Source organism: Stylophora pistillata, unplaced genomic scaffold (genome assembly GCF_964205215.1).
Source record: "Stylophora pistillata unplaced genomic scaffold, jaStyPist1.2 SCAFFOLD_97, whole genome shotgun sequence".
Taxonomy (NCBI): Eukaryota; Metazoa; Cnidaria; class Anthozoa; order Scleractinia; family Pocilloporidae; genus Stylophora; species Stylophora pistillata.
Genome location: NW_028290914.1, coordinates 275113 through 300208, shown reverse-complemented (window position 1 = coordinate 300208; position 25096 = coordinate 275113). Strand labels below are relative to the sequence as shown.

Below are 25096 nucleotides of genomic sequence, written 5' to 3'. Positions count from 1 at the left end.
AAGTGACATTGACCTTGACATTGACATTGACCAATTATTCTGACCAATCAGAATGTCTGGTTTGTTTCTTTCTTTGCACTGAATTAACCCTCTTCTGTACTGAATTAACTCTCTTCTGCACTGAATTAACTGAAAACTGCGCTCATCTTAACCAATCAGACCTGAGAAATTTTTTCATGTATATTATACAATATACGGTATAGGAGGAAATACCAATTAAACAGGTCTATAATAGTCAGTACGTGTAAACACGGGATTGTTCAGTTTGTGATGTGTGTGTCAGTCGTGGTTTTCATTGATTAATGTTGAGTATGCGGAAGGGGAGGTCTCCCTGAAGGAAGCACTGCAGAGTGAAGTCTTCACACACAAGAGTTACAAGTCCCACCTGTTGAAAGCCAGACGGAAATCAATTTGCTGCGAATATGCAATGCTCCCACCCACAATCCACAAATTTAAGATAACAGTTGGTAAGTTCACTCTTCTTCTTTGGAAATTCCTCTTTCCAAAACTTAGATCTACTCTTCTCCACAGTTATTCAGTAACTTTTTCATAATGGAAATGGGAATTTAGCAGTGGATATTCCATAAGATGGCTCTTCTTGTCCACTGATACTAGGTCTAATTGGAATTTGGAGTGTTTGTTTTTGGAGACCTTTAGAAAGATCCTTGGAGCAAGGAAGAAAACTAACAACAAACTCAACCCACATGTGACACCAGGTCCAAGAATTGAACTAATGGGAGGCGAGTGACCTCACCACCGCCCAATCCCAGCTCCCCAATATTGATTTTTTATTTCATTGTTTTCATAAACCGTCGCCAAGTGACCTGTGAAAATTTAGGCAGACTTAGTACCAACAAAACAGTCTGTTCAACCAGATAATTTTTGATCAGTGAATCAATTCATGAGTTTATGAGTAATTCCCAGGTGACAGTTATTTTTTTTAGTATTATCATTGTTGAGATCCTCTACTTGGTTCACTGACTCCTGGAATGGGCTATGGATGCACTTCATAAACTAACACAAATGGCTGAAGAAATCTTTGGTTTAGATGCGTTTTGTACTGGCAAACAGACACACAAGCAAAAGGAAAATTTGTTGGGTAAGGTGATTGAGGAATTTTTGTTTCCTTTTATTCTTGACACAATTCTGCAGAGCCCTGCTTGCAAAGTAGTGCCCCTGATTTCTATGAGCTTCTACTAGGGACAATGTGTTCTGATGACTGGGATAATACAGGGGTTTCATTAAGGGCCAGGCACCGGGCAAATTGACTGGTTGTGAGGACAGTTTTGCCCACCTGATTTGACGGTCTGGAGGAAAGTTTATCTTATAAAGAAGTTCAGTTCAAAGAGTTTTGCCCGCCTGTGAAAACCAGTTTCCCTCCTGCAGAAAACATTAATGAAGCCCCTGATAATATATACCTAAATCATGTGGTTGGCAATACCTTGCGATCCTAATTCAGGCTTTGAGATAGAGTTGTGCTTGTAATTGGATGTGTTATTATCCTGATTAAAATATAGAGAAAAGTGCAATCAAACTGGCCTGAAACATGGGAGAGTTTTCTTCTGTTTTATTATTAAACTTTTAATCACATATTTTGGCATCTATTCCTTTTGTTTGTGCAGATTTGCTAGCCACATCAGAAATTAAAGTTCTGGCCAAAACCTTTCTAGTTAGTCAATCCTAAATGACTTGCTCTCATCCCTGTTACAAGTTGGTCAGCTGTATGCTCATCAGGGAGCTGTGAGGGAAGCTTTGAGGCAGTTTGTGGATGGTGTTGCACTAGCAAGGCAATTTTGCCTACCATACAGGTGATTTATTAATGTTTAGTAAAAGCTCTGTTAAACTTTTGGACCCACACTAGATCAGAAAGTCAAGGAGCATCAATCCAAAATTTTAGATGAGAGAATTTTGAGGATAATATTAACTGTCCTTGTCTGTTACTCTTAGACATCAAGCTGTTACCAGAACAGGAAAGAGAATAAAGTAAGATCTTAAAAATTGTTTGCTGAACATGAAGTTGTGCTGAAAATGAAGGGTTAATTTCTTTTGTTTTATTCCCCTGATGTGAATTCAACATTGAATTAATCTGCTGGTAATTGGTAAATTTGCCTTGTCCAAACCAGCAAAAAAGTTATTTTTCAGATTTTTTTTTTTTTTTTTTTTTTTTGCAATTACGGCAAATGTATAAACAAATTTCATTTCAACTTCTTATGTCCCCATAGAGCAAGATGTCTTAGCTATAGTAAAGATGCCAAAGGGGAATTGTTTACCTCTAAAGATTAATTTGGAACTAGTTTTTAGAAGACTCATCTAGACTACAAAGATAATGGCAAAGTTTACATCCTTTTTGTTAATTTAAGTTGAAGTTTCAACTCAAATTAATTAAAGATGACTTCACTGACTAGTGACCAGGGATATTTTCGATTGAATCCCTGTGGTTTTGTTATTTTAGGAGAATAGCAAAGGATTTTTCTAAACCTTTGGTATATATGATAACACCTTTGCTTGTGAGTACTTGTAGCTACTGTTGCATTTGATAGACTTCTATTTGTTATGTATACAAAAGAGAGAGATTTTTCGTGACCTTGTGAAAGCCAGTTGGATGCTTTTACCTCTTAGACATGGCACACAACTCTCCGTGTTTACTGGTATCCCCAATTACTGTGGCACTGAGTGACTCAAAGTTTATCTGCTCCTTTATATGGGATGCAAAAACAAGGAACTAGAACCTTTGATGCCAGAACAAGGAACTAGAACATGGCTGCCAGAACAGGGGATTACAGAACAGGGAACTAGAACATGGATGCCAGAACAGGGAACTACTGTAAGACATGGGATGTTAACAGGGAACTAGAACATGGGATGCCAGAGCAGGGAACTTAATAAATCTACAAGTGGATTTCTCTTTATTTTGTTATTTCCTTTTTGTCTGTTAGGAAAACAAAGGAGATCTGGTGAAGCTTGCAGAACGTCTTTCCTCCTTGTCACTTGATGACTCTTCAACTAATACTGCTCACCAAAAACTGGCTGCCCTGGTCAAGACTTGAAACATCATGAAGTTTTCCTTGTGTGCAACTGAGAGATACAAACACGGTCTCTTCACTCCTGAAGAAATTTCCCTATTGCAGAACATGCCTAAAGGTACATTATAGTTATTTTACAAGCAATAGCGAGCTTTCAGCTGTGTTATGCAGCCAAACCAGCTTCAAAGAAAGTGTTTAACTGTTCAACTTTCTCAGGATTGGTTTGTAGAACAGTGTGACTCTTATAACAGGAGAATATTTTTTTCTAGCGAAATGTAATTATCACTAATTTAACATAATTCTTTAAGCAAAATGACTTTGTTAAAAACTTTTTGTTACCAGACCACCTCATTTGACTCTTCCCAATTCTTCAGCTCATGCTACACATAGAACTGATGATTACATTTGCCATGAATTTTTAGTTCCTTTGACAAGTAGAACTGAAATTTAATTTGTTACGTTGAGCAAATAATGAATTTTGGCAATAATCCTATAGTGTGATATTGACAAGGTAAGAAATTAGAATTATTGTTTTCTAGAGTGGACTGTTTGCACTTTGGAAACCTTCACACATCCAGTAAGCAAGGACAGAGAACTGCTGATCTGCAGGGTAAGGGCTGACTGTGATCCTGCTGTGGTTAAGATTAACACAACATCTGGAGAAGCACAGAACAAGGATTGCACTGTATGTCGATGTGTTTGTAACAACTTGGTTATATTGCGGTTACTCTGTTGTTGTATTTAGGGAGAGTGGACCTCTCACCTCTATGTTGGAGGAGGTAGTAGCTTACAGTCAGTTGAGATTCTGTAGTGCAGGTGTAAGCTTTGTCCAAGGTCACCATGAGGGGTTTTTGGGTAAAACACTGAATTCTCACAATACCTCTTTATTCTAGAAGATCACTAGAAATACGTCTGAGCAAACTGTCTGGATATCTGACAAAACACTGGGGATAACCTGAGCTTACTAGTAGATAATTTCTCATTTAACCACTAGAAAGTCTGTAAGTAATGATAAAAGCACAAGAACAGGGTTGGCGAAGTAAATTAACCTAATTAACTATTGACTGAAACAACTTATTTTGTAAAGGGAGACAAAGTTGTTGTGGATCTTTCAAAGCTGTTCCAGTCTGGATTATTGGAGGAATTTACAGACATAATGAATGACAGCATCAAAAGCATGAATATTAACAACACAACCGAGTGGTGGACACTAAGGACAAGGCTTGACAGGAGAATGAAGGTGATCAACATTTCAACTCTCACGAGCCATGAATGTGTATCCTCTCCTATGACATAACTGAAAGTCTAAATTGTAATAATTATGGTCATTTCTTTAGAACCTTTTGGAGAAACTTGAAGGTTCTTGGCTTGGAAGATGGAGAGGAGTTCCTCTTGGTCAGCCTATTGATGAAGAGTATTGTGAATCAATAGCATCCTTTGCCAGAGAGTTGGAAGAGAAAGTTTCAATCCTGTGTGGATGTTGTCCTGATAATCATTTGCTTGAAGTATGTTGTGCATGAATCAATCAGAGTTTCCCGAGTTATAAGGATGGCAGATTGTATGAAAAATGTTTTGTCCATCAATCTTTGTTATGATTTGTGTGCCATCTTTGGTGCTTGACCCAAAGATGACAATTGAAGTAGCAAAACCTTGCATAGTAACCGAATGGAAACTAGGGATGGTTGAGTGGCAAGAGCACTCACCTCCCTGCTGTTCCACAGGTTCAATTCCCAGACCTGGTGTCATATGTGGTATGTGGGTGGGTATGTCCTTGCTCCAAGGGTTTTTATACAGGTTCCTTGGTTTTCCTCCCTCCACAAAAACCAACATTTCAACATTTCACTTTAAACCAGTGGACAAGAAGAACCACCTCATGGAATGCCCCCAGCTAAATCCCATTGTCATTATTAATATTTTTATTATTAAGTGTCCTTTGTTTGTTGTAGGTCCTCATAGATTCGTCATTTTGCTTGTCAAGAAAAGAAACTGCTGAAGCACTGATTGAAATTACTGCCATGGATGCTACCTTACCTTCTTTTGAAAAAGTAAGAACAAGAAAATTTTGTTGCAATCAAAGAATTCATAATCAAGTGTCTAGAGTAAGTTGGAATTTCACTGCTTTTGTCAAAGCATAGGGCTAACTCTTCACTCTAATGAAGGGCTTAAGTCAGATTTAGCAACTACTTACATTAACTAAATTGTAATTTGGTCCACTTGTGTTTCCCAGACATAGCAACCCTCTGGTTTTTTTCTTCTCAACCTGTATTGCAATAAGCTGTTGTGATTATTTTTGTTTTGATTATTTGGTGTTTGATAAAATTGCACTCTATTGGTTTATCATCGTCAATTGCCTGACAGGAGAATGTGTTTAGTCTTAGCTACTAGAGACAAAGGGAGGTTCCTCATCCTTGGCCCTTAAGTAATCATCTCTCATTTCATGATCTCTCACATTGCATGTTTCAGCTACTTGATGAAGTTCAGAACCTCACTGACAAGCTATTTGAAGATACAGACAAGAAAAGCTGCATAAACAGGTTTGAGGGAACATAAAGGTTAATTTTCTTTCTTACCTTCATTACTTGTACTCTCGAGAAATTATTGATGACAACAAAATTCCTTCTCAGGTCTGGAGGTCACTCTGCAGAGAACATTCCTCGTCATCCTGTAATCCTAACTCTTGGAAAAGTAAGAACCAGCTTTTTTAGGTCTTACATTTGTTTAGTAATCAGCCATTAAATGTATTCTAGCTCTAGCTCTGAAGACCTGAAAACTGAACAACCAATATGTGGGTTCTTTGTAAATAGATGTTGGTGAACTGTCAAGGAATCAAAGCTTTGCCAAACACAAGGGTGGGAGGAAAGGCATCCGTAATGGACTGACATTCCATATTAGTTTAAAAAGTGGTCATTTGCAACATTAGTGTAATGGGTACTGGTTGCTCACCATTATATTCAAAGTGTTCAGACACTAAGGTAGATTTATGGGCATGCACAGATATGCTGTAATTGCAAGATGTGTGCCTAAATTGTGGTAGCAGATCTTACTTATCAACTCATTCAGTATTGGGACGTACTCTTCTACAATGTTTGAAACCAGAGTCAATTTCTGGCATATCTATAAATCAAATTGATCTGTATTTTATGATTCATAGGATATTCAGCATCTTCCATGGGAAAGCATACCCATCCTGTTTGACCAACCTGTGACAAGGGTCCCATCTCTGCAATTTCTTTTTTCCAAGGTACACATTTCATTAAGAGGTCTTTGAAAGTTTGAAGACCTGACTTGTTTCTCAAACAACTGTCATGTTTTCTCCCAGAACCATATTGATTTTTATCTCTGCTATGCTGTCAACAGTGGAAAGAAATTTATTTTAATTAATTATAACAACCGTGATGCCCACTGATTGTGTAAACCATGGTTTGGGTTAGACCTTGTGTAAAGAACTGGCTCATTTGGTTTCTGGAGCATAATTCTCCCTCACAATAATGGTTTGTAATTTTATGAAAAGAAGTTGTGATCTGATACAAAAAAAGTGTTTGTCATTTCATTATCTATTAGCCAAGGTAAGCATACAGGAAAAATTGTCAATTGATTGAATTGAATGAAGGTCTTTTGAAATGTGGTTGCCTACCACAACAACTTTTGTGCCAGATTCTTAGCTTTTTAATACCTTGATATTCATTGTCAGTTAATATTTTTTTCTGCATTTCTCTTGATAGTTATCGTGTCAAAGACAGTTGCCTGAGAATAACCTACCCAACACCCAGAAAATGTTTCAGAAGTGGTTTGAAAGGTACAAAACACAAGCAAACGATTGAAGCAAATGAAACAGAAGAAAGACCTGATGTTGTGTTTCTTATATATTAAACTAGGCTATACAAGTTGATAGAGGTAACACCAATATATTATAAACTGAACAAATAGATTCAATGTTGCTGTGTGTCTGTTTAGTAATAGATCACAGATGACATCAAAATGTAGTAAGAATAAAAAGTGGCACAGGAAGCCCAGCCAAGTGTGTCACTGATTTTGGCATTTTGGCAGCATGTAATGGTTTTAAACAATAAGAAAGCAAAATATTGTTGATGGTGACATTACTCTTGCATCTGTTTTTTAATAGATCACAAGTACAAACCAATCAAAATGCTTGTATAATCCAGCGTATATGAATAATTGTTGTCACTTGCAGCGAAGATGGATGGCAAGGTATCACAGGAAAGGCTCCCACACAGGAAGAGTTCAGGAGTGCTTTAACTGACCATGACCTGTTCATGTGAGTTATTGTAAAGGCTCCAGTAAGGGGCCTATTGGCCCACACAGCCAACTAGGAGTATTACCACTCACCCCCCCCCCCCCCGACAATTCGGCAGAAGCCATTAGTCCTTCTGGGTGAAGAGAGGCACTGTGAGAGTAAAGTGTTTTGCCCACAAACACGACACGCTAACCCAGCCAGTACTCCAACCCAGACCTCTCAACCCGGAGTCCAGTGCACTATTCTAGGGTCTCCCATCAGCTTTGACTGTCCATGACCTGTTCATGTGAATAACTAAAAGCACTCCAGTAGATCTCCTTTTAAATGGGCCCCCTCTGTCAAGAACAGCAAGCTTCTGGTATGCTTCCTATCTCTCATCAGCCTGCAATTTACCCCTCTCCTTCTTCCCAACAAAAACTGTCATGTACTGGTGACATTTTCCTCCATTTGAGAATGTCGGCTTCCATCTTTAAACATTACAAGTTCTCTACCAAGAAATGTATACAACAGATCAGGGGGAATATAAAGAATTTGGCTCTTACAAAGTTTTTGAAAAGAAGGTTCCCCTCACACCCCTCTGATATGCATACCTCTAAAATAAACCCTAGTTCTGAAACCCTGAAAATTTCTAAGCCTGCCATTGACAAAGTAGAATATTGAAAAGGTCGTAGAGGTTGGATATTTGCAGAGCTGTCAGTGCTGAAATACTGAGAATCATGACTCTTAAATGTTAAATAAGTTGACTAAGATAGAGACAAAGGTACTTTGGGTTTCTTTTATACATACTTGAAATTTTGCTTGTGTGACTAATTAGGTTGGATGACCCATGTTATTGTCATTCTGATATGTCTGTATCAGTTACTACCAGTAATGATTTATGTTACATTGACTGAACTATATGCAAATTACAACTGAAACAGGGGAGATGGTGTTTTTTTTTTATTTTAGAAGTGAAATCAGTATCTATGACCCTTTTTATATGACATTTGATGCTCTTGCGTGAGTTGCAGTTGCTTAGCTGCTAAACTGGGTCCATAATACAACTGTTACACTTATTAAGGATCATATTTACTGTAGGTGCTCTCAACCAATACATCGGTTGACATAATTATTTGTCGAGAGTCAGTTAACATTTGACCGATATGTTGGTTGACATTTGGCTGACAGTCGGTCAATGTATCGGTAAAGATATTGACCATCAACTGTCGACCAAGTCTCAACCAAGTATCGGCCAGCTGTGAACCAACCATCAACCAAGTGCCAACTGACTATCGACCAAGTGTCACCCAAGTGTTGACTGACTCTCAACTGATATATCAGTGGAGAGCACCTGCAGTAAACATGATCCCATACTTAGTTCTAGATGCGATAAACATTTTCAGATAAGGGTATCTACAGTAGAAAGTTTTATTGTTGTTGTTGCTTTAATCATCGCATCAATATTCTTTCTAGATATTTTGGTCATGGCACTGGGCGCGAATTTCTGCAGGGTGATGACATTCAAAGGTTGGATTGTCGAGCTGTTACTCTGCTTATGGGTTGCAGTTCGGGAAAACTACAGGTTAGTTTATACCTGACCGTGAAGGAAAAACATTATCACATAATTGTTGTTGACAAACCAACAAAATGCAAAGGAAGTGTCCAATTGTCTGGTTCAGATGTGTAGTTGGTTGAGACTAGGCATGGGGCATATAAGTAACCACTCTATTTTAATTCATTAGGTTGGTGGAGAGTGTGAGCCAAGGGGGATGGCCTTAATCTATCTTCTGGCAGGCTGGTATGTCTTTGGCATTCATTTCTTGTGTGTTAGTACCCTTACAAAGTCTTTTACTGACGTGCTATACTGCAGGTTTCAACAGCTTTTTGCTTAAGCAGCTGTTGATATAGTAGTGGGTAGCTGTCCTTGGAAAAGGGGTCCTAAGGCAAGACTTAAACATGAGAGCCAGCTCGCAGGCTCAATAGACAGCAGTAAGAGGACTCATGGGCAGTGATAGACAGCTGATAACCAGCTTTTAGTGAAACCTCTGGCTCTATTTGACAGAGCTCAACACTAACTTTTCAACTTACTAGCCAAGTGGCCAGTGACAAGTTAGATGTTATGACAATTTCAGTTTGTTTGCTAGCTTCACTGGCTAGTGGAAATCGAAAAACACTGGCCAAAACTGAATTTCTACAAGTGTGTGGCTAGTTGGCTACCATTAGTGTCAAGTCCTGATTTGAACCCAAATGTCAACTGCTATTGACCTTTGTCATTGGGAAACTCGTATAACTTTGCTTTCCTTATAGGTTGGGCACTCCCTTTTCTTGGACCAGACCCTCAAGGAACTAGTTATTCTTCAAAGACCATAGCTCTACTCTATGGTTCACTGTATAGATATGTAGCATGTAATCTATTTATAATGTATTCACTTTCAGCCCAGCCATCGTTGCTAACTTGTGGGATGTTACTGACAAAGATATTGATCGCTTCAGTGAATTGCTGCTGAAACAGTGGCTTCAATCTGGGTCTTGTTTCTCGTTACCACAAGTACTAAGCCAGTCGCGACAAGCTTGTAAACTGAAATATCTGATAGGAGCATCTCCTGTAGTTTATGGCCTTCCAGCTTACACCAAGGAACAGAATGGTTAACCAAGGATTATATACTAAAATATCTCTAGTTCCAGTAAGCAATAGCAAATTATTTACCATACTAGTGCTGATTGTGTGGCAAAGAGGACAAGCATTGTGCAGAGTGTGTTTGGAAATGGTAGTGCATACAATTTTAATGCTGATAGAGCACTTAACTGTAGGCTACCATATGCAATAGGTGCTAAATCTACATGGGCTGAAAGTACCCGATCAGTTTAAGCAGAGCCAGTTTGTCATACTTTGTCCCACAATCCTGTTAAGTTGTACAGGAAAGAAACCCATTTGAAACAGAGAGGGACATTATCTTTTTTTTCCTGTTCTACTACAGCTCTTATTCTCTATCGCACTAACTTTTTTTTGAAATCATGTCAGTACCAACATATCCAAGGAATACATAACAAAATTTGCTTTGTCAAATAACAAACCAAGGTTACAGTTATTAACTGTTTGTAACCATTTTACCTTATTATATCATCAATTGGGAACAATTTGAGAAATGTGTCATCTGTATATTAATGTTTTACATTGGCAATTAAAGTTTAGCTTGCATATTAAGGGCATTTCTCTGATATCTGTACCAATTGTGAAAAAAATTGAAAAGGATACAATTCATAACAGAATGAATTCCAAGAAGGTACCTAATAATTTTAGTGTCAATATTTGTTTTAATAATTGAGCTTGAAATGATGATGATGGTGTTGTTGCCTCAATAAAGTGTAATTATTCATGTAAATATATAGTTCCAGGTTTCCTCTCAAATGTGTATTTTCATTAATTTTGTCGAAGTTAATGCAACAATATAAAAGCAACCCTTTTTTACTTAATTTTAAAGATCTAAAATGAGTTTCTCCTTGGAAATGCAAGTATTCTTGCTTGAGTGTCAACCTCGATTTTAAAGATATATCTTCATATGTAGCTGTGAAAATCAGGCAAATGTGCATTTTTGTTGATTGTTGAAAGGTTTGCTATGGTGAAAGAGAAGTAGTTCTCAAGCAAACTTCATGAAAACAAACGGGGAAAGGAAGAGGGGGACCAAACAAACAGAGAAAGCCCTTGGTTGACTTTTCAAACCCTTAAGAGTAATCAGCATCTAATATCTCCACACAGTGATACTGCCGAATCATTCATTAGGATCATGAGAATAAAGGAAATTATCTTCAACCTAAGATTTGATTGCTAAACAAAGGAAATGTATAGAGAGAAATGTGGAGAATACAGATACTGAAGTCAGGCTTGATGTTCTTGAATTACAATTTTTTAGAGTCCTGTTTTGTTTTCTCCAAGATGGGTATGGACACATTTCTGTGCATGTGAAGAATGAAACAAAGTGCTCAACAATTGTAAAATATTAATTAGTATTATGTATCACATTTCATACTAAATAAAGAATTAAATTTGCCAGTTTATTTATGTTTTGCACTAACAGTACAAAATTAAATTTCTGGTAGTTTACCTGTCTGTTTTTAGATCTTTATTGATACAGGAAACACCCACTGAAATGGCTGTTTTCCATAGTCAATGCTGAGCTAACAAACTGCTTTAACCCTTTACAGGCATTAAATGGGATTTCACACAGAGCTTCCCCATTTTTGCCAGACATTTGAAAGGATGGCTGCCAAGGACTTTAAAAAACAGCATAAAACCAATCAGCAAGCCTTACCCTTAAAACCAAAGTCTATTTGTTCAATGGGTGAAAAACCATATCCAACAGATACATCGCAATTCAGTGTAGAATGGTTAACAAAACACACTCCACTACCCGCCCAGTAGAGATTTATTCTGTGAATAGTACTATCCAGCCTTTGAAAATCCAGGAGAGTTACTGTTGAGGTTTCAGGAGTGAAAGGGTTAATACTTATGCTTTAAGGCCAGTGACAGACCACCGAGGTGGCAACTTCTTGCAGTCATGCAATGATCGAAATGTTAATCAATAAAAAGAACTGTTTCAGTAGATCCTGAAAACAACCACCCTAAGTAACTTTGTGTATACATGTACTCGACACCTTGGCTATATTGGGCATGCTGTATCAAAATAGTGCAATGGCAAAAATAATACTGTTTGCTGAGCGGTAAAGAAATTATTAATCTGATCCCTTGGTGAAGATTATTGAACCACCTGGAATGACCAGTGGTAACGCTGAGGATGACTAATACCCCATTGACACCAAAGCCTAAACATGCTTTAAGGCTGTTTTGTTAAACATGGTTTAACACAACAGCTCCATAGAAGCTGCTCAAATCAATATTTGGTTAACTTCAAATGTGGCACATTGAAAATACAATTTAGGAATTGCTTGAATCTCGTGGAAAATTTAGTTTTTCAGTTCTCTGCTTCTGATTTTTATTTAGTTAAACCTGGTTTAACTAAACAAGTTTTCTGGTGTGAATGGGGTATAAGTTACAAAATGAATTCATCAAGTTGATGCACAAATGTTTCAACTGGCCTCAGATATGGGAATGTCTGTCTTTTTGAAGTTAACTACAGATGACATGGACCAAAATTTACTGTGTAAAAGTTTAGAAATTTTTTTTGTAACTTACACTACAGCAAGCACCTAAAAATTCGCTGACACCCTTTGATCAGAAGACCACTTTCCTTTCATTTTGCTTTTGACATGAATGGATGAATGGTATAGTAAATAATGGGGCCATTTGGCCCCATTTAGCCTCTATTAAAGGTATATCTGTTTGCATCAAGCCAAATTTCCAGACATGGGGAGTGAAAACCTAATCATTCGTGACATCTCCAAGTCACCTTTAACAGTACTTTTGTCTGCCATTCTCCACACCTAGGGCAACTAGTTTACAAATAAATTAGCATGGCAAAACAACCTATTCTTCCAGAATTGCCTCGCATTAAAATTGTGTCAACTAAAAAAATACCTAACATAAATAAACTATCTCAATGTTGATCTTCCTTCAGGAACTGGAACACAGATGAAAAGTCTAGCTTAGCATATCCTTTATTGCACATTATTCTATAAATTTGATGAGCAAGTGAACCCATTGGTGTAGGAGTGGTAGTAGCAGTTGCTGCACTTTGAGAAAGACCTAAGTCCTGTAACAAAAAACAAAACTTTTTTAGTGCTTTTTGTTGACAAGAACGATCCATTTCTGAATTCCAAACATTCATGCTTTGATAATAAGGCTTACTGCAAAACCTAATTCTCCCATCACTTGACCTTTACCCTCACTATGAAACAGAAGTATATTAAGTCTTTGTGGGCAAAACACTTTACTCTCACAGTGCCTCTCTTCACCCAGAAGGACAAATGGCTTCTGCCAAATTGTCAGGGGGGGGGGGTGAATGGTAATACTCCTAGTTGGCTGTGTGGGCCAATAGGCCCCTTACTGGAGCCTTTACAATAACTCACATGAACAGGTCATGGTCAGTTAAAGCACTCCTGAACTCTTCCTGTGTGGGAGCCTTTCCTGTGATACCTTGCCATCCATCTTCGCTGCAAGTGACAACAATTATTCATATAAGCTGGATTATACAAGCATTTTGATTGGTTCGTACTTGTGATCTATTAAAAAACAGGTGCAAGAGTAATGTCACCATCAACAACATTTTGCTTTCTTATCCTCTAAAACCATTACATGTTGCCAAAATGCCAAAATCAGTGACACACTTGGCTGGGCTTCCTGTGTCACTTTTTGTTCTTACTACATTTTGATGTCATCTGTGATCTATTACTAAACAGACACACAGCAACATTGAATCTATTTGTTCAGTTTATAATATATTGGTGTTACCTCTATCAACTTGTATAGCCTAGTTTAATATATAAGAAACACAACATCAGGTCTTTCTTCTGTTTCATTTGCTTCAATCGTTTGCTTGTGTTTTGTACCTTTCAAACCACTTCTGAAACATTTTCTGTATGTTGGGCAGGTTATTCTGAGGATTGAATGCATAGAATGTTTTCTCAGGATCAATCTCAGGCAACTGTCTTTGACACGATAACTATCAAGAAAAATGCAGAAAAAAATATTAACTGACAATGAATATCAAGGTATTAAAAGCTAAGAATCTGGCACAAAAGTTGTTGTGGTAGGCAACCACATTTCAAAAGACCTTCATTCTATTCAATCAATTGACAATTTTTCCTGTATGCTTACCTTGGCTAATAGATAATGAAATGACAAACACTTTTTTTGTATCAGATCACAACTTCTTTTCCTAAAATTACAAAACTATTATTGTAACTTAATGGAGAGTCTAGCATATTAGATAACAAAATTCTCATGACTCATTTCAATAATCATAGGCATGGCTAAACCTACACTGAGGTCCAATTTTACATGTTTAACTGTATAAGTACAGGTAAGAGAAATGTACACCTGAGTTAAAGTACATAAAATGCAAACTCTGCTTGACTGGCTCAAAGATGAATCAAATCAACTCTGCAAATTAAGTCAAAGCAGTAGCAACATTTTTAATGTGATACTGTTTGCGTCTATTTATCTTTAACTTGACAATCGATCTGCACCTGCAAAAGGTGATATTATCATTAAAAAGAAAATTGTCCGGGGAAACATGACTTAAATCATACATATATATGTAAGCGGAAAGTGCAACATTTCAAAACAGCTATATATATAGTGAAAGAAGATTAACCAAGGTTCAGGAAAAGGGGATTCCATTTGTCAATAAATCCACTGCCTCGAACAATAAAAAAATGTCCACGGGACCATTTCTGCAGGCGTTTTTTTTCACCAGTTTCTTTATTACAAAATGTTGGTGTTTCCTCTGCACAGTCAGCTAGTAATGCAGCCGAGGTAGGTTGAGATAAAATCTCTTCATTTCCTGTTGTGTGAGCAAGAAAAAATGAGTTTTTTTTCTTTTGGCACTTCAAATGTAACTAAAAGCTAATGAAACATGGTATGGTAGCATATCACAAAAAGGCAAACCTATTTATATGATTTCAAAACCATTATGCAGCCCTTAACCTACAATGTGGAATATGTTTGACATCAACAGGCTCAGGGAGAAGTCAAAGATAACAGGAGTCGTGCACTTAAAAACGACACACTAAAAACAAAATTTTTTCAATTAAAGCTGCATTGCTTTCAAACTTGTCATGGGTGATGCCTTTACAATTTCAGAAACATTTCAGCTGTACAAAAAGTTAAATATGCACAATTGGAAATGAATAGGCAAACTTATGGAGGGCCTAGGGGATAGGTTTACCTTGGGATAACACTGCTGATTGACCTACAGGTGTACTTGCAGTATCCAAAATGGAGTCTACCACAGATTCTACCTTTTTAGTTTCATCAGTGGTTAGGTGATATTGTCGGCAACTGAGAAGTAAAAAATACGAATAAGTATATGAATAAGTGAGTGCTCGCATTTTAACTGGAAGGAAGTAGTGCTAAAAAGCACTGCCCAGAATTGAAATTGCATACAGCAATTACCAGACATGAGTGAAATAACATGTACTGACCAATATCAACATGACCCTCTAGCTAAGAAGATTGCTCACACAAATACTTTGGGAAACCTTCAACTTGAGTCATCTGATACTCAACCTCTTCTATCAGTTAGCAAGTGCAATTATTTGCACTGTCTGGCAACCCACATATCAAAAGGGTAACATGTCGGATCTTTTATCGAAACATATTTTTGATTTTTCATTTGGTATAGCAGGAAAAGATGAAAATGGTTGCACAAGAAAATTAAGGAACATCTATTCATCCTTCATGCGAAGTTGATGACATGAAGAAATGAATCGTAAACATCCGAATGTAAATCACCACTTACCTTCAACACCACTTGCATCCTAAAACACCACAATGTTTTAAAAAGCCTCTAATATCAGAAGGAATACTTGGATGCCTGGAGGAAAGAAAATCTAAATGTTCCTGGCAAAATGCCATTCCATGGACATGGGCAGCAGTGCAGACATCAGGATAATTTACCAGGGGAAGTCCATTGATAACATTCTAATGAAAAAATGTTAAAAAAAAAGGAGATTCGACAGTAATGACCAAATGATTATTATTAAATTGTCAAATGTTTTAAAAAGTGTGCCATTCTCAAATATAAGGGCTCCATAGCGAACATAACTGAAATCACATTCAGTGGAAGCACATTCATAATATCAGAACCCATTAGAGTCCAGACTGATTCATCCAAACCCTGACCCCATCAGATTTTTTTCACACTGGTCCTTCAAAATTTTATGCATCTATGAAATTTATTGTTATTTTTAAATAGCAACAAAACAAATGCAGTTCAATAAGAAAGTGAACATAGTAATTTACAACAAATTTTAAACTATGAATGTGATGTATTTTCTTTTAAAAGAAAAGTGAAAAAGCTTAAAGAAGAGAAAAAAATATGATAATCAAATCCCCAGAGAGTAATGTAAAACACTTTTTGTTGACCTTTCTCAAAAATATTGAAGGTGGATGAGTGAAAACAAGGATTTCAACTCTTAATGATATGAATCAGAAAATAAACATTAGGGCTTGCACCTTTCTCTTCATCATACAATGTGCGAACATCAACTTCCACTACCTGTCTGCAACCCAAAGCTTACCACATCCTTTCAAAATAATAATGAAAGAGTCATTCCTAATCACAGATTGTATTTATAAATGACTTAGAAAATCCTCCAATCCAATCTGCTATTGGCTCCTCTGGTTTCAGCATTGATAGGAAACTACATTTCATGCAAAATAAAGGTTTGGGAAAAAAACAACTGCAAAAAGAGGGAACAGTTTACATTGCCATTCATCACCTCTAGCATTACAGTCTTCAGTGCAGTCTCCACGAGGATGTGAATAATTTGCCTGGGCTCTAAGCTTGTCAATGTGAGCCATGATTGCCTCTCTGTCAGCATCAACAAACATCATCCAGAACATGTCAAGTGCCTTTCTTTCTCTTAGTTCAGCTTCCAGCTCTCCATTCCAGAAAGCATTTGTCACTCTTTTCTCACTTAATCCTGAGGAGAAGAAACACATCTTAATTTTTACAAAGGATTTACAAAATAAAGATACAAAAAGCTTCCTTCTTGAATTTTGGATCTAAAACGAAACTATAGACCCGAAATGGCTGCTAGATTCATATTCTTTTCAGTATTAGTCGGTTTCCTTTTTTTTGCTTTTTTTATAGGGCGTCCTCGGCCACGGTCAGTGCAATGGCCAAACAACTATACTTAACAAAGCCGAAGTGCAATGGTTTTGCCAAGTAACGCCTGAAGGAGGGTACAACAGTACACCAAATTCGCCCAGGAATTCAACTTGGCCCCCCGAGGATTGTAGTGTATTAAACAAATAATAGCACGAATTGTACGTGGTAACTGCAGGGATAAACACCACAAGTGATATTTCAAAATACAAATGTGTAAACTTGTATTTGCAGAACTAGTTTTCCTCTTTAACAAGTGCAGTCATAGGGGCTTCGTCCACCGGGAGCAGTTCTCGACCACAAGAGTGAGGACAGTGAGCAAGATTGCGAATAAACAACGCGTTATTACCACTCATTGTGGTTTCAAATTATCTTTAAAAGCCCACGTTAGAAAAAGAAGCTTTTGATCACCTAGTTTTTCCCTAAATGTAGTCAAGCGGGGCTTTTTCTAATGCTAATTAATTCAAGTACTTTACATTCATTATCTTCACGAAAACTATGAGCGCCTTTTAGTTTTGGTGGCCATCTGCAGGGTGGCCGACGCAACTGCGAGAAATTAATGAGATATTTAGAAGAGAATTTAAATCACAAATAAAAGAGGCCAAATAAAGTTTACATTTCAAAGATAGCTTTATCACTCGACCTTAATTATGGAAAGAAATGGCCGATTTGGGCCTTATATACAAATAAAATTTAAACTATATTCCAATAGCCGTAATGCGCCACCTACCTTCGCGTCCCCTCGACCTGCTCAAATTATAGAGTAGCTGTAAACTCCAAACTCGACAGGACGAAAAATAACAGTTACCTTTTGGAAATAATTGCTTTTATTTATATTCATGGCCCCATACTGGAATGGTACCACTTACCTGAATTAAGTCCATGGACTTCGTTAAAGGCGACTGCAAAGCCACTAAACGAGACCTAAGAATGACAACTTCCAAATTAAAAAACAAAGTCAACTAAAAGGAGTTGTGTCCAATAATTATCAACAAAAACAATAATAAATAACAGATTATAGAGAAAGACTTACGTTCACAAAAACAAGGTAACGAACAAATGGTTAACCGGCTGTACATTTAGATGGTAACGAACAGAGGTGTACATTTCGAGATTTAATTCAGTTTCACGCGGGGTCACGCTAATGCTCGCGAAAATTTAAACGACTATTGACTGGCAATTCAACAGTATTAAACGGCTCTATGTGCAAAAAGGAATTATAACAAAATTTCCGGAAACATTCAACAAGAACTTACGCAAAGGAAATTTGCCATTTTAAAAGAGACTTGTCCACAAAACACACATCCGAAACTTCAACAGCACTCCTTTCTTCTCCGGACAAATGCCATCCCATCCGTGGATTTATACCATGCCAGATATATTTTTCGTGCAACCCAGCCTAATCCAGGTGAAATACAATCATACAATAGCTAAAGCGACGCTAAACGAGGCTTTTATACGCGCACAACGTAACCACATCCGTAACTAAAAAAATTCGCAACAAAGAAATCAAAGTACTTCGTAAACAAATTCGACTTAGGCTAAATGAATCCTTTGAGTATCCTTAAAAGTCAGTCTGATGAATGAGTCAAGTTCAGTCAATCGTTTGAGTATCCTTAACAGTCTGACGAGTGAGTCAAGCCCAGTCTACCCTCTGTTGTGACGGCTGTGACGGCTGTGACGGCTGTGACGGCTGTGACGGCTGTGACGGCTGTGACGGCGTCACACGCTCAAAGAACGAAATCGTACAGAATATATCGGGCATCAGATGTCGAAGTATGCACTCGATATTACGCTTATTTTCGGTTGTTTTTATGTGTTTGATATCACCAAAACGGAAATTCATACTTGGAAAGGGAGAAAAAATAACATAGAATGGGGTAATTCAAGATTTAATGAGATTTTGAAGTTATAAGCATATAAGATGCAATGAATATATGAAGTTCATATATTTTGCACTGCGGTATTAGATACGTATGATGTGCGATCCTCGCAGTAGATAGCGCTATTTATGCAATAGCGAAAATCAGACCTGAAAAAAAAAATCAGGCCTGTACGGGACTCGAACCACTGACCTCTGCGATACTAGTGCAGCGCTCTACCAGTTGAGGTAGATTCCACAAGTCTCTCTTTGCAGCAATAGAGCTGTGAATTTGACATGTTAACAACTATTATTATAATTGTTATTTTATTTTTTATTTTTATTATTACTTACCTGGTTAGTAATTACCTTTTGACTAGATCAACACAAACATCAGCTTCCATAGCTTTTGACGAGCCTTCCCAGTTGAGCCTGCAGTTGTGCATGCGAGAGTTTTTCGACTGTCTGTTGGCAGTTTCACTTGTTGCACACCTTTACAAAAGACATTATGAGTAAAGGTCCTGGGTAACACTTTCAAGAGGAGACAAATATGGGTGCTGTCATATGTTGAATGATTCTGTACTTTTTGGTCAAATTGAAAAAAAAAAACATCGCTCTTGTTGTTTACAACAAGGTGCTAGTAGACAAAATATATTTCTATACATTACTTCCTTGACCTTGAACCATAGCAAATCACCTTGCCAGTTTTTAGGCCAACCATGGAGCCAACACCTAGTGGTGAAAGTAAGGATATATTTTATTTATTTATTAATTATTTAGTTCATTAACTTTGACCATTGGCTGACACCAAAACTGTCAGTAAGCTAAAGAACAATCCAGAGAAAAAAACAGCAGCTTTCTAAGAAAATGCATAACCAAATGCACCCTTTTTAATTCTTTCAGACGTTGAATTTGCAGTGTACCTCTCAGGCTGTTGTGGGCTTTTCCCCTTTTTTGCCATCCCATGTCATATGACGCTCCTATCTCCACATTTTCCTTTTCACTATCATCTTTCCACATGTTTCTTTCGCTTTCCAAACTTTTCAGACATGATTCCTTGGCCAACTTTTCAACTTGGAGCCCCACTTCCCTCTCGCGAGCCTTCAGCGTGGACTCTCCAAGTGATGGTATATTGATGGATGATAACTACTCGTTTACGTGGGTAGGATCTATGCCTGCGTGTAGCATCCCTGTAAATATTTCGATTCAACTTATTAACAAATTGGCTAGATGTTAAATGGATGCTGTAATGGTGGAAAACAAGATTTTTAGCCACGTTTAATGTAAATAAACCTGCAGCGAGCTTCGTGTTTACATCAAAGATTGGTCTCCCTCGCGTTGTTCCGGTGCTACGGTGGGTCTTGTTTGTACGACAGGTATTTGTCTCTCCACACTCAGAGTTTGAAGAGGATATGTACAGTGGTGATCCTAACCCAGACACCGGTTCTTTTATGCAGTCGAAGAGCTGTAGAGCTGCCTCACAGGGGGACATTGAATTCCACAACTCGACGGCCGCGAAGTGGAAATCCATTGCAGACTTCCGGATCACGCACATTCTTTTCATTTTCTTGTCTTACCAGAGCATTACCAGAAGCTTTCAGCCGATTTGCGGCATTCTTATTGCAAATAAAAGCTTTCGCTCTGCAAAAGCGGCCCTTGTTTGTTTTTCTCACGCTAGCATGAAGAACGGCCGCCATCTTGGATGTCGCAATGTTATGCGCAAAAAAGGTTGCGCAGTGCAAAACAAGGGAATCGCCTTAAGGTAATTCCCTTGAAATTGTTCTACTATCAAACGTTTTTTGAAACTTGGTATGATTAACATTCATGATATAAACATTAAAAAAATGTAAAAAAAAAATGGGGTCACCGTGCTTGTTTATACGTCGGCAGGCTAATAAAATGGGCTATTTTTATTGGTTGTGCGTTAAAAATTCGAATCACCTTCCAACAGAATTTAGCCTTGGTTACTTGAAAGAAACAAAATTTTATTTTGAAATTGAAGGTTCCTTTATCAAAATAAGCGGTATTGCTTCATTTTAGCTGTTTTTGATTGCTCGGTTGTGGGGATTTTGCCCTTTTTCGGACAGTTCCGTGGTTAGCTTGAAGTCCTCGCCTTGGCCAAAATACACAAAATACGGAACTATTTTCCAAAAAAAAAATGTTCTACCGTCAAACTTTTTTTATTCTTCAAATATGTTCTTTATTAGATTGTTCATAGCAAAAACCTGAAAAAAAAAATCGGGTGTCACCGTGCTTGTTTCCTCACAAACTGCCGTAAAAGGTGGACATAGTTTTCAGATAGTAGTCAGGATGAAGAATTTGCACGGAGGGGACTGGGACGAGACAAAATGGTGTCCATCGTGCTCGAAGTATGCACTCGATAATAAGCTTCTTTTCGGTTGTTTTTATGTGTTTGATGTCACCAACACAGAAATTCATACTTGGAAAGGGTGAAAAAATAACAAAAAATGAGGTAAGTCAAGATTTGATGAGATTTTGAAGTTATAAGCATATAGTTGAAACAATTTCGTAGCGCTGGCGTTTTGTTAATTCCAGTGAGCTAGGGTTCGATTTGTTTTGCTTGGGCAATAAAGGTTTGACAAAAAACTTGAAGAAAAGACTGTTGATTCGTATTTATATTTATATTTATCAATTTAATGGCAACATAGTAAACAAAAGAGAGAGAAAAAGGAGAAAAAAAAATGCCATAGGGATAGTCCTTAAAGGAGTCAAGGACCCCATGCTAGACAGACAACCCAAATTCTTTGTATTCTTTGTATGTTGTCTTGTTTGGTTTCCATACACAGCAAAATGTGAGTTCTTCACCCATCACTCTAACAGGAGTGATATATACAGTACAATGTAGTATACTCTGAAAAATACGAACTGCACTTTAAAATTTGCTTTTTATACTTCAGAACCACACTCCAATGTCTCACTGGTCCTCATTCTGACTACTACATTTTCCGTGCAAAAATTATTTCAAAACATTAATTGCACAAATCACAATCTTAATTTGCATTATCTGTAAAGTACTGACATATTTGCACCAGCACCCGCTTGTTTGAGGAGACTCTGGGTTTGTTGTCAAACCTCTCCATCAGAACTTGCTTCACCCCTTCTTCCTTGCCTCTTTGGTATACCACTCTCAGGTGAGGGAGACCCAAACCTGAGCTTGCACACTTAATGGCCATTGAGGCTGAAATGTACTTCTTTCTAACTAATGGCTGCAGGGTATTAACCAGAAGTTTCTTTTCTTTTAGGAGCTTCTGATAGGATGCCACCCATGAAACTTTGAAGCTGTGCTTTTGTAGCAGTTTGACATTTAGAAACTTGTTCACCAGCTGGTAAAGTGTTTGCACATCTGCAAGAGCATTGTGAGCTTCATAGGATTTACCCAGAAGACCTTGTACCAGGTTTTCTTGGCTTTGGGATTTCCTTTCAGGAAGCAATTCCCTGAATGCTGAAAGAGGGTCTGTAAAGCCAGAAACTGTTTTAACTAAGTCATCCATGACTCCATTTTTCTCTGCTGCTTGCACCAAGAACCTGGCATCAAAGGATTTGCAATTGTGTGCTACTAAAATGCAAGGCATTCTTGATTTGAGCCACTCAATGAAGGTCTTCAGTGCCACATCAATTGCAACAGCATCAGTTATTGGCTTCCCATCATAAAACAGTATTGCTCTTTGGAAGGTGAGTTTGTTCACAGCAGATGCTTCTGGTGATAGTACATTACGAGGCTTGATATAAATAGAGAACTCATCATTACCATCTGTTGCTGCAATTTGTAGGATTTCAGCATCATTACCTGTTTTAAGATATTGTAATCCAATTAATACTTTACAAAGATATTACAAAGGAAAATGTAATAAAAAGGCTTAGTGCATCTATGCAGGGTATATCTAAAATAAAAATAGCAGTGATTTCTGAACACCTGTCCTGCTAATTTGCATCTGACCTATTTTCTTTACGAACAAGGCATGATAAAACAAAGGAATCTATGGGATGCAAATTAGCAGGACGAGTATTCAGCAATCTAGAAAAATAGCAAAACAATTCCATGATCAAATATAATTATTCTCTAATGTGCAATTCCAAAACACCCTGCTGGGACAAACATGGTTATATTCCAAGGCTGTGCTCTAACAGCGCCCAGTGGCCCCTGGCGCCTTACTTTTCCACTTGGGTGACTCGGAAATTTTAGTTTTTTTTTTATACAAAGCATATGCTGGGCACCCTAGATTTCACAGTTTCAGAGCACTGGGCTCCATTCAATTTTCCTTAGAGCACAGCCTTGTATTCACTTTGTTACTTTTTTGCCAAACTTTACCCTGCAAAGCTAATTACCCCTTCCAGATGTTTCCAAATCAAATATGATTTGATGATAGTCTTTGGTTAACGATACTTTCTCAATCTTTGAGGCTGCAGGTGGTGCTGAAATTTCCTGAGCAGCATCATGTCCATCAAAGCCCATTCCAGAACTATACTGTTGTCCTTCTCTGTTCTCAAGCTGTTTTGTCTTTTTCAACTGCTTCGCTTTCTTCTCAATTCTTTTCTTCTTGTACTCTCTTGTTTTCTGTTTCTGTTTCAAAATTAGTATTTTCTTGTCCATTTTCTTTGCAAACTTTAAAGAATTGCCTGGCTCGACCCAAGGGGAGCTAGCTTCTTGGCATTTGAAGCATAAACCTAAATTGAAGAAGCAAATGGTTTTTATTCACTACAATTTGGTATCTCTTAAAGCTTGTGAAACGGAAAAAGAGGTTGATAGTCCTCTGACACTTATAGCGTTATCCCTTGCAGTTATTAATTTAATTTAGAATACAATCATAAGCACTAACACTATTTTCTAAGAGTTGTGTTCCTCTACAGGTAAAATGGTTGGCATTGGGAATTTGTGAGGAGCGAGCTGTGCCAGCATACATGTACACTGTACTTACTACTATGATCTTTTCCAGTGACTGCCTCAACCTTTTGTCCATCAGATCCTTGCCATGGGGAAGGCCTCTGTGTTTGTAGGACGCAGGACTTTTTAAGTAGCCACACCAGTCGCCACAAGAAGAATGGTCACCATGAGCATGGGGCAAAATAGAAATGTTTTCCTCACCTTAAGAAAGTATCAACAGTGGTGCAAAGACTAAAATATAAAGTAAGAAAATTTGGCTAAATTACTTACACTTTCAAATGATCCACAACAAATTAAGTAAAGTTTCTCATTCTTTAAAGTCCGTACAAGCACTGGAAGTGTCTGCTTACTATTGTTTCCCAGTCCTAACTGACCATACAGTCCTAAGTAAAACAAACACCACAAGATACATACCTAAATGTCTTTACAAAATCGGAGACAACTAACCTAAACATCATTAAGGGATTAACATGAGCCAGGTAGTTCTGGAGAGCACAATGTATGTAGAGACAAAAATTGTCCAACTACATGGATTTGTATTTTATATTCAGCCTAAACCATAAATTAAATCTGAGATCCAATAATACTAGCTTATCACTGGGAGAGTATCGAATTATAACACTGCTTAAAATTCAACACAGGGTTTTGCCCGATTGCCCTTCCCCTGTTAATCTCCAAAGTTCAAATTTCTAAAAAATGCCTTGCAGCCTGTACGTTTCCAAAATGACCACAATACAAACCAATTTGAAACAACATTACAAATTAAAGGAAATTTCTGTGAACTGCTTGACTGTATTTTCATACCTCCTCCAAATGTGAGGATTTGTCCTTGAAAAAAGAAATGATTTAAACAGGGTTGGAAAACATTGCCTCTTCCATTTCCAGTAATAAATAGGTGAGGCCACTGTTCATATATTAAAATTCTAACATGACTCTCAGGCTAGGACGAATCAACCAAAAGCAATTAATCATTCATTGTCCAACCTCTATGTGATATCTTTTGTTTCTTTTCCCCCCTAGCCTCTGAACCAAGTTTGAATTTTTAATGTAACAAAAATGGCTTATTCAAGTGTATGGCTCTTCCTTGATGTGGGCCTTAACAAGTTCTTTCATAGCAACAGTCTTTTGTCTCATAACCCAGCTTAGTAAAACTTAGGTCAAAATATAATATTTGGTCAGGGCACAAAACCCACTAGGTGGGAAACATGGTAAACCATGGCCATCAGTTTCTGTGCTGAAGAATATTACTAGCACTCTGTGTTTCATTTTGTTCAAAAAGAAGTGATA

At 37.5% G+C, this 25096-nt stretch overlaps 3 protein-coding genes across 12 annotated transcripts; 1 reads left to right on the top strand and 2 right to left on the bottom strand.

The window, feature by feature from the left end:
• The first annotated feature begins 1627 nt into the window (after positions 1 to 1627).
• On the top strand, positions 1628 to 11313 carry LOC148715651 (separin-like). Of its 7 annotated transcripts, none has more exons than XM_088746658.1 (16): positions 1628 to 1808; positions 1948 to 1983; positions 2620 to 2824; positions 2937 to 3141; positions 3563 to 3633; positions 4111 to 4263; positions 4361 to 4528; positions 4970 to 5068; positions 5487 to 5557; positions 5648 to 5708; positions 6175 to 6264; positions 6746 to 6819; positions 7216 to 7299; positions 8731 to 8839; positions 9000 to 9055; positions 9694 to 11313. In XM_088746658.1, exons 4-16 carry the CDS (start codon positions 3054 to 3056, stop codon positions 9905 to 9907), a joined length of 1338 nt encoding a protein of 445 aa, XP_088602784.1. In that variant the 5' UTR covers positions 1628 to 1808; positions 1948 to 1983; positions 2620 to 2824; positions 2937 to 3053; the 3' UTR covers positions 9908 to 11313. The 7 variants fall into 7 exon arrangements, with proteins under 7 accessions (XP_088602784.1, XP_088602778.1, XP_088602785.1 ...); XM_088746652.1 differs by having other exon boundaries at positions 3563 to 3708; XM_088746659.1 differs by having other exon boundaries at positions 3563 to 3708; positions 9565 to 9700.
• LOC148715650 (uncharacterized) lies at positions 11290 to 20615 on the bottom strand. 4 transcript variants are annotated; one of them, XM_088746680.1, is made up of 9 exons: positions 18302 to 19253; positions 17915 to 17969; positions 16657 to 16860; positions 16391 to 16461; positions 15675 to 15856; positions 15102 to 15214; positions 13762 to 14717; positions 13282 to 13365; positions 11290 to 12965 (listed from the first exon to the last, which is right to left on the bottom strand). In XM_088746680.1, exons 1-4 carry the CDS (start codon positions 18317 to 18319, stop codon positions 16430 to 16432), a joined length of 309 nt encoding a protein of 102 aa, XP_088602806.1. In that variant the 5' UTR covers positions 18320 to 19253; the 3' UTR covers positions 11290 to 12965; positions 13282 to 13365; positions 13762 to 14717; positions 15102 to 15214; positions 15675 to 15856; positions 16391 to 16429. The 4 variants fall into 4 exon arrangements, with proteins under 4 accessions (XP_088602806.1, XP_088602804.1, XP_088602805.1 ...); XM_088746678.1 differs by lacking the exon at positions 16391 to 16461 and having other exon boundaries at positions 18302 to 18444; positions 18564 to 19253; XM_088746679.1 differs by lacking the exon at positions 16391 to 16461 and having other exon boundaries at positions 15675 to 15749.
• Positions 20616 to 21514: 899 nt separating this feature from the next.
• Positions 21515 to 24271, bottom strand: LOC148715649 (maternal protein exuperantia-like). Its single transcript, XM_088746661.1, has 3 exons — positions 23844 to 24271; positions 23254 to 23592; positions 21515 to 22714 (listed from the first exon to the last, which is right to left on the bottom strand). Exons 2-3 carry the CDS (start codon positions 23516 to 23518, stop codon positions 21918 to 21920), a joined length of 1062 nt encoding a protein of 353 aa, XP_088602787.1. The 5' UTR covers positions 23519 to 23592; positions 23844 to 24271; the 3' UTR covers positions 21515 to 21917.
• Positions 24272 to 25096: the final 825 nt, after the last annotated feature.

Bases quoted from the DNA above. Each gene is read 5' to 3' on its own strand.
- LOC148715651 (XM_088746656.1), top strand. From the start codon at position 3,054: ATGAAGTTTTCCTTGTGTGCAACTGAGAGATACAAACACGGTCTCTTC. The intron at 5,558-5,647 runs GTTTGAGGGAAC...ATTCCTTCTCAG, and splicing joins AAGAAAAGCTGCATAAACAG to GTCTGGAGGTCACTCTGCAG. The intron at 5,709-6,174 runs GTAAGAACCAGC...TATGATTCATAG, and splicing joins TAATCCTAACTCTTGGAAAA to GATATTCAGCATCTTCCATG.
- LOC148715649 (XM_088746661.1), bottom strand. From the start codon at position 23,518: ATGGACAAGAAAATACTAATTTTGAAACAGAAACAGAAAACAAGAGAG. The intron at 22,715-23,253 runs GTAATTAGCTTT...ATCTTAAAACAG, and splicing joins TTTGGAAACATCTGGAAGGG to GTAATGATGCTGAAATCCTA.
- LOC148715650 (XM_088746679.1), bottom strand. The intron at 16,861-17,914 runs GTAAGTGGTACC...TCTTCTCCTCAG, and splicing joins AGTCCATGGACTTAATTCAG to GATTAAGTGAGAAAAGAGTG. The intron at 15,750-16,656 runs GTGATGAATGGC...TCTTTCCTCCAG, and splicing joins TGAAGACTGTAATGCTAGAG to GCATCCAAGTATTCCTTCTG.